Source organism: Lineus longissimus, chromosome 7 (assembly GCF_910592395.1).
Source record: "Lineus longissimus chromosome 7, tnLinLong1.2, whole genome shotgun sequence".
NCBI lineage: Eukaryota > Metazoa > Nemertea > Pilidiophora > Heteronemertea > Lineidae > Lineus > Lineus longissimus.
In genome coordinates this window covers 2,207,635-2,215,692 of record NC_088314.1, presented here as the reverse complement: position 1 = coordinate 2,215,692, position 8,058 = coordinate 2,207,635, and the positions used below count along the sequence as shown (strand labels likewise).

Below are 8,058 nucleotides of genomic sequence, written 5' to 3'. Positions count from 1 at the left end.
ACACGTTTCATCAGAGAGTTCCATGGCAGGGAATCCTCAGAAAACCCATTTTATAAGGGGCAACAAGACTTCCTCAGGGGTACGGTTACCCCTCATTTCCTCAGATCAGGATGATCTCTCTGGTCTGAGACATGTAATTTATTTATCACTTTATCTCAAAAAGTCTCGCATTGGAGTGAGACTCGTTTCCAAAGTGTTTTGCTGCTGCTGATCGCACCAAAATATAAATAAATGCGGGTAAAACCGGTATGACTAGGATCGCAGTGTACACTCGCAGCGGACCGCGCGCCATCTCATCATTTTATTAGGAACTAAAATAATATATGTCGTCTCTCTCGTCTCCAGATTGTCTGGGCTCCTGACCACACTCTCGCTGTGCTACTGTACTTCAGCGAGATTCAGATCACGGGCCAAGTCAACTGGCATCAACAAAAACGGTACCGTATTGAGAACAGCACGAACTGGTGAACATCTATTCTAAAAGCTGTCATGTCAAACAATTTCGATGTATGTTCTGCGTGAGAGTCCTCTGATTCTAGACTCCTCAGTTTGTCATCCAGATCGGGCGACAGGACGAGACCGATCCACTGCGTCCGGGCCTCCAAATCTACGTCTCCTGACCGATTTTACAGTAATGTCCCCTCAAAATTCCCTAGATGTCGCTGTCATTCGTAGGCTTTAAAAACCAATGAGGCGACAGATAAATGCATGGTGGCCCCCAATCAAAGGACGTATAGTGAATGACTTAGAAACTCGCAGAACACGTTTTGGGCGTCGATATATCACATTATTGAACAGGAGGATTTGAAAGGGCTTCTCAATAATATCATATATAGGTCAAGCAAATTTATTGTTAATTATCATGAGGGCCTATGTATACATATACTTGTAGGTGTCAGTGGAAGGTCTCTACTTGTTTCTGTTGACTTTGACTTCAAGTGAATACCCACATTTTTCGACCAAGGAGGACCTTCCAAGAAAGGATTACAGTAACTTAGCCACAATGTCGACTCTAGAAGCTGTACAATATGCTGACGCTACCAAATTATACCACACCAATTATGTCCGGAATTCTCGGGCGGTTGGTGTCATGTGGGGAGTCTTCACAATCTGTTTCGCCATCATCAACATCGTGGTCTTCATCCAGCCTCAGTGGATCGGAGATTCCGAGCTGAGTGCAGGGACAGGTTATTTCGGCTTGTACAGATACTGTCGCCTCAACGTCGACTCCGGGTCATTGGTGTGTGAGGGGCAGTTTGCGGATTTCGAAAGCATCTTGACGGGCACGTGGAAAGCTGCTGCATTCTTGGTGGGGTTCTCTGCCCTCCTTATCCTCATTTGTATCTGCTGCATGCTTCTCTTCCTTTTCCTCAGGACTGGGCTTGTCTTCATGATCTGTGGATGGATACAGGTCGTTTCAGGTAAGTCTGTCGGGATTGTTGACCAACTCATAGTCAAAACTCGCAGTGCTATGCATTATACTTGTGGCATTGCGGAAGTGATGAAATAAACTTCAGTCGTGTATTTATTAAGTCAGTATTGCCAAGCTGCTGGTAAAAGACAGAGCAACATGTGTCTCAGATGGCAGTTGTCTTATTCATTTTTACCTATCGATCCCAATTAAGTGGTTATGGTCAGGTTATAGGCCTGCTTCGTATAGGCTGTGGAAAGTCCTCTCGTCATCATTCAACCTAACGTTTCTTTCCCCACTTTGAATCAATGACTCTCTCCTTGTTACAGGGCTATGTATGTTTGTTGGTTGCGTCATCTATCCTGCTGGTTGGGAGGCTGAGAAAGTGCAAAGCGTCTGCGGTTCCTCTGGAGTATTTTGGAGAGGTGATTGTAACATAAGATGGGCTTACGTCCTGGCCATCCTGGGCATTTTCGATGCTTTCGTTCTGGCTGCGTTGGCGTTTGTTTTGGCGACAAGACAGGCAAAGCTCCTCCCGGACTCCTACTATGCCTCGAATGGATCCATTCAAAAATGTAAGTCTAAAGACTTTGCGGTTGATACTCTACTCACTAGGGACGGGTAGTCTTCAGCACAAAAGAAACACAGACATCTCGAACCATCCATCGGTGTGTAACTATGGACGGTTATAACCGCAAAAAAGGCACAACCCATAGCGAAGACAAGGACACCGTGAAGCAGCAACTAACAACGTCGTGGCAGGGACAAAGAACCTCGTAGTAGGGACAAAGAACACTGTAGCAGGGGCAAAGAGCATGTGAGCGAGGTCTATGTTACGTAGCACAAACAACACAATACGCAGCAGAGGCAAGACCACGTAGCGCGTAGACAGCAGAGTGTCAAGGACGACTAGTGCATTGCAAAGACAGCAGGTGGCGCTCGCGTTGTTTTTATTATTCATTATACGCGAGAGTCACCTGCTGACTTTGCAATGCACTAATTGTCCTTGACACTCTGTTGTCTACACGCTACGTGGTCTTGTCTCTGCTGCGTATTGCGTTGTTTATGCTACGTAACATAGACCTCGCTCACATGTTACTTGTCTCTGCTACAATGATCTTTGTCCCTGCTACAGTGTTCTTTTCCCTGCCACGACGTCTTGCTTCACGGTGTCCTTGTCTTCGCCATGGCTGGGTTGTCCCTTTTTTGCGGTTATAACCGCCCATATGTAACGAGTCCTCGCTATATAATACAGATAACGAACGCTGGTTCAAAAAATTGGCAATTTTTCATTCTCTGGCCACCGGATTCCGAAAATATTTTTGTATCATGAAACCCCTTTCAAAGTTAAAATCATGTGCTAGTATATGCATAGATCTATAGAACTAGCTACTAGCACTAACAATAGATCCGTGATATAGTCTGGCTATAATATTCGCCACACCACCTGTAGGTGAACACATCAACCTTGATGAAACCTGTAAAAAGATTGTCTCCCCCTGTACATACACAAGTATGGCTAGAGAAAACAATACAGGAGACTCTGTTGTGATTGGCGCCAAAATGACAAAAATTTTATTTAACGGCCAAAATACCGGAAAAAACTTGGGTGGGACTTGCCCATTTAGGCTACTGTTTCTAGTTCATGAGTTGACCTGTAAGTGATAACCAAGCTACTTTAGGAGAATACTGACGGTAGATGCAGTACTTCTAACACTTTTTAACACTGCATCAACACAACCAGCATAGGCATAAACTGAGTTGCATTTCAGCCGCACCTCGTGGTAACATGTGCCAAATCAAAATTTGAAATTCCCGCGTAGACAACCTTAATTGAGTCAAGGTCGAAGCCTCGGTTTCATATAATTGATTGACATGATTTCCGGTTTTACAAAAACAAAACATCTCAACAAATCAACATGAATAATGCATGAAATAAACAATTTACAAAAAAATAAGTTTTAAAATTTGGTACATCATCATAGCCTCCTCTTGACTGAGAGTATTTTCTCAAAATATCCTGAACAGAACACTCTGAAGACGTTTTACTTGACCCATTTAGTTCATGTACATTGTCTGGTATGCAATGCACTACTGTTGCATTAGGTGATATAAAACTGGCAAAACCGGTTTCCAAGATTTGAATAGATTACAGTTTTGAGACCCACCCTTTTATGCCTCATGACTATATGTTATAGTTAAGTTCGGTCAATGTATAATATATTGTGCACATAGTTATGTGTTGAAAACTGAATTCGGTCTAAAACTCAAGGTTGGTTTTATAACGTCGTTGATTCAACGAATAAATTATACGGCAGACTGACCTGTGATGTGATGTGCTGTGTCTGTGGATTGTGTGCATGATAAAGCAAAGGACTGTGGATTTACTGGTTACAACAGCTGGGGAATTATTCCATCAATAAAAGGATAGACTTTCAAGGGTAAACCAAAGGATATCACCATGTCAACTTTAGAAGCAATCCAGTATTCTGAAACAACCAAAATATACCACACAAACTATGTCCGAAATTCACGAGCTGTTGGTGTTATGTGGGGAGTCTTCACGATATGTTTTGCCATCATAAACATAGTTGTATTCATCCAGCCACAGTGGATCGGTGATACTCCAAGTAGTCCTGGAACAGGTTACTTCGGACTCTTTGAATACTGCGAACTGTTTCAAACGGGACAGGATTTGATCTGTAATGGAAGGTTTGACGACTTCTCATCGATTCTGAGTGGTACCTTCAAAGCGGCAGCATTTCTTATTGGATTCTCGGCGCTGTTGATCCTCATCTGCATCTGTTGTATGCTGCTCTTCCTCTTCATGAATACAGCGATCGTCTACATGATCTGTGGATGGATACAGGTTGTTTCTGGTATGCATCTGCCTCAGTTTAGATTCCGCCTTCTTTTCCATTGTAATCTTTTGCTCAATGTACAAGCATTGAAATTTAAATGTTGACTGCCGTCTTTACTTACAGTAAGCTGTAATGGTAGAACATGGCGCATGGCTTCATGTATGGATGGGTTGATGTCCTAATGACAAGGAATGAAAGCTACTTCCTGAAAATGATGAGATGAAATCCAAATTCGCTTATGTATCATTTGTGTTCTATCAAGTTTGCTTGTTGTTTCTAGGAATCTGTATGTTCATTGGCTGTGTGGCTTACCCAGCTGGTTGGGATCACGACAAAGTCCGAAGTGTCTGTGGAAATTCAAGTGGCTTCAATATTGCTGATTGTGGGGTCAGGTGGGCCTACATTCTGGCCATTATAGGCATCTTTGATGCCTTCATCCTGGCAACATTGGCCTTTGTCTTGGCAACAAGGCAGGCCAAGCTTCTGCCTGATTCCTACTACGCCCAAAATGGTTCCATCCATAAATGTAAGTAGTCTGTGTGGCCTTTCTGCGTGTCCTGTCATGTTTAAGTGTGTCGTCTGTAGACTGTCAGTCTGTCAAATCTACCACCAGTATACCTGTCGGCACCTGTATGTAGAAAGGGTCAATACAATCACTGTACACAAGAAGAACACATATTTTGATATTTCTCCAGAAATAAAGGTTGTGTGTACTAATGTTAGTATCAAGATTACTGTGTATCATCCTAGACAGTAGGCCTACTTATAAGCTTGCACAATCATGGATCTATAAATGAAGGCTTAGTATTCCAGAAAGCACTTAGTCAGGTTATGACTTAATATTGTCTCAGGAATTCAACAGTGTATAAACCAATAATGAACAATAAACTTTGAAAAATTGTCAGGTGAAAATATCCTCCGTGGTTTTGGATATTCATTTGTAATTCATTTAAGCAAAGTGTTTTTGGTGTAGTCATAGCCGTGTCTTGAAGACCACTCTCCTGCTTGTTTTAGACTGATGCACGCGATGATGGATATTGTAGGCAAGTACTGCTAAAGCAACTTAACAGTAAGCTTCTTGCAAGGCGTTCAGACTTAGTTTGGGTATGTGTATGTGACGGCATGGACCAAATTCCTCATCGGATGGATTTGGATAATGACATCAAACTTACCCCAGCTGAGTCTTGGTGGATGGTCAGTGGATGCTCTTTTTCTCTCTACCTGTAGTTCTAATTCTTGTTTATATGTGTTTCTTTTTTATTAACCGTTGGTGTGGCAAATCAGATTTCTTTTCAATTATTGATAATTCCTTTACCAGTGATGGTGTTGTGTTAATAATGAGGTGTTGGCTGTTCTCTTTAACTTTCTAAACGCTTCATTTTCTGTGGGTTTGTCGCTCATCTATGGTATTGCTAGTTGATGCTTTTCTTTTACTTGGCATAAGTTTTCTTCATTGTACAAAGGTTTATTCAACATTCTGATTTGTATGTATATAAAGGAGCATTCTATTTCTACGTGTATTACATTAGTGTAGTCTGTTAAATAATCTAGCTCTCCAGATGCCTGCTGGGCACTTCACCACATTTAAGAAAACTTAAGATTACAGTAAGACCAAACAAAACTCAATAGAATTAAAATTCTACCCCACTAACGTTTCTACCTTCCCTTCACTTTTTCATCTCTCCCTCTTGCCTTTTTTCAGCTGATCTTGGAAATGATTTCATCGAATCTGAAAAAGCTTCAAATCTGCAACGAGCTGGTGTCCTGACTGTTCCTGACACCGATAGAGATCGCGACCAATTTTCTGACTACTCCACCTCCAGGATGTCTAAGAGAAGTGATCAATTCCAACTCTAGGCTTTAGAAATTATTAGTATGGTTCCAATATCATTTGAAGGACCAACAAGATTTTCACAAAAGACGATTAATCGTCATGAGTTGCAGAATTTCGCAAAACGAGTTCATCTTTATGTCTTTTCTTCTTCTTGATGCTAAGCAGTTAATCAACATTAATCAAATAACTTATTGAACTTTCTTAAGTGATTTTGTTTTTTTCTTCATATTCATGAATGAATTGGGCAATTACTTGCCTTTGTACAGGAGAAATAAGATGCATCAGTTTCGAAAAAATATGTCCCCTGTCAGTCAAGAAATTCAATAGCCTTGTCGATCAAAATCATGTACTGGACAATGTTTTGATAAATTATATAATAGATCAGCATTCGGATTGGCAGTTCTTTGAACAGTCACATGTACTTCTCTTCTGTTAATCATGTACATACGGTACAAAATACAAATTGTAAATTATAAAATATCTTATTGAACTTTCTTAAGTGATTTTGTTTTTTTCTTCATATTCATGAATGAATTGGGCAATTACTTGCCTTTGTACAGGAGAAATAAGATGCATCAGTTTCGAAAAAATATGTCCCCTGTCAGTCAAGAAATTCAATAGCCTTGTCGATCAAAATCATGTACTGGACAATGTTTTGATAAATTATATAATAGATCAGCATTCGGGTTGGCAGTTCTTTGAACAGTCACATGTACTTCTCTTCTGTTAATCATGTACATACGGTACAAAATACAAATTGTAAATTTCTAAAAGGAATGGTAAAATGACTGCTTGGAAAGCCTGAACATGGATTTGCCAATATTAGTAAACAGCTGTTGTGCTAATTGTTCAACTTCCAAACCAATGAATGATATAATGTACAAATGTGTGCTGAACAGCAGTGTGACAATATGGAGCATCATGTAATGTTTAAAATACATATGAGGCGTCCACAGTGATGGCAATGAATGAAGTGACTTTACCATTCTGAATATTTTGTAGTTTGTACAATGTAGATATAGGTTTATTTATCTTTTTCACTGCTGCTACATTCGGCTGACGGATGTAGCAGATTTTATACCGTCCAGAAAGAACATTGAATCGTTGACCATATTGTCATTTTTTGTTCTGGTAAAAACGTTCGGTCCACCTATACACATATTTATGAGTTCAATGTATGTATCGGGTATTAACCCTTGGCTGGCATCCGGTTGGACTGTGATCCATCCATTATATTCTAAGACATTCCATTGTATTTTTCAACATATGTATCTATGTACCTATACAGAGATCTGTTCGTCCTTTGAAAGTATTATTTATTGTTATTCATATTTTCTTGGTTTTGATATGTACAACATTATCACTTGACTCAGTAATGCATATTTTTTCATGCAAATAATGAAATTACACCTCACTGTTTTTACTCTACATCTGGTGTCCTGGTACTGTTAACACACAAAGTGGAATCTCCAAATTTTGAGAAACTGTGCTTGAGCAGTTTAGGCCTGATAACGAAGAAAAGTTTATGTAAACCGAAATATCACTCAAAAACCTATAGGATATCTTTGGTTCTTCCATAGCATCGCTTGTATAAATTTCTCCAATTTTACAGCATGTAGCCATATTTTATGCATTTTCAGTGTCCTGAATTGATAACATTTTGAACAGTTGTTTGTTACTGCACGTGCACTCCGAAAAAGTGTCTCCCATACCTAATTATTTAAAGCACCTGTATTCTTAGAGTGGAAATAAAACCACTTAAAGTAATTTGATCCTTGCATTTGTTATTTTTTTGCCTCGGACAAGTTGTGACATTGCCCACCTCTTGATGTCTATCTGCGACACATGTGGTTCGGTTCAGAATTGATCGAATACTCAACTGATGTTGTGAGCCATCACATGCCAATCTCGGCAGGACTTGAATGTGGCAGGACTTGGGACATGTCTGGATG

The 8,058-nt window shown here is 40.2% G+C and overlaps 1 protein-coding gene across 4 annotated transcripts; it reads left to right on the top strand.

The window, feature by feature from the left end:
• Positions 1–843: 843 nt before the first annotated feature.
• On the top strand, positions 844–7,873 carry LOC135490736 (LHFPL tetraspan subfamily member 3 protein-like). 4 transcript variants are annotated; one of them, XR_010447761.1, is made up of 4 exons: positions 2,640–4,290; positions 4,553–4,798; positions 5,287–5,341; positions 5,975–6,115. XR_010447761.1 is itself a non-coding variant. In XM_064776158.1 (4 exons), exons 1-3 carry the CDS (start codon positions 3,873–3,875, stop codon positions 5,289–5,291), a joined length of 669 nt encoding a protein of 222 aa, XP_064632228.1. In that variant the 5' UTR covers positions 2,655–3,872; the 3' UTR covers positions 5,292–5,315; positions 5,975–6,114. The 4 variants fall into 4 exon arrangements, 3 of the variants coding, with proteins under 3 accessions (XP_064632226.1, XP_064632228.1, XP_064632227.1); XM_064776158.1 differs by having other exon boundaries at positions 2,655–4,290; positions 5,287–5,315; positions 5,975–6,114; XM_064776156.1 differs by lacking the exons at positions 2,640–4,290; positions 4,553–4,798; positions 5,287–5,341 and adding exons at positions 844–1,421; positions 1,741–1,986 and having other exon boundaries at positions 5,975–7,873.
• Positions 7,874–8,058: the final 185 nt, after the last annotated feature.

What these genes read in the sequence shown, in the direction of transcription:
- LOC135490736 (XM_064776156.1), top strand. Translation starts at nt 1,004, where the DNA reads ATGTCGACTCTAGAAGCTGTACAATATGCTGACGCTACCAAATTATAC. An exon ending in ATGGATACAGGTCGTTTCAG is followed by an intron (nt 1,422 to 1,740) that starts GTAAGTCTGTCG and finishes TCCTTGTTACAG; the next exon opens with GGCTATGTATGTTTGTTGGT. An exon ending in GAATGGATCCATTCAAAAAT is followed by an intron (nt 1,987 to 5,974) that starts GTAAGTCTAAAG and finishes GCCTTTTTTCAG; the next exon opens with CTGATCTTGGAAATGATTTC.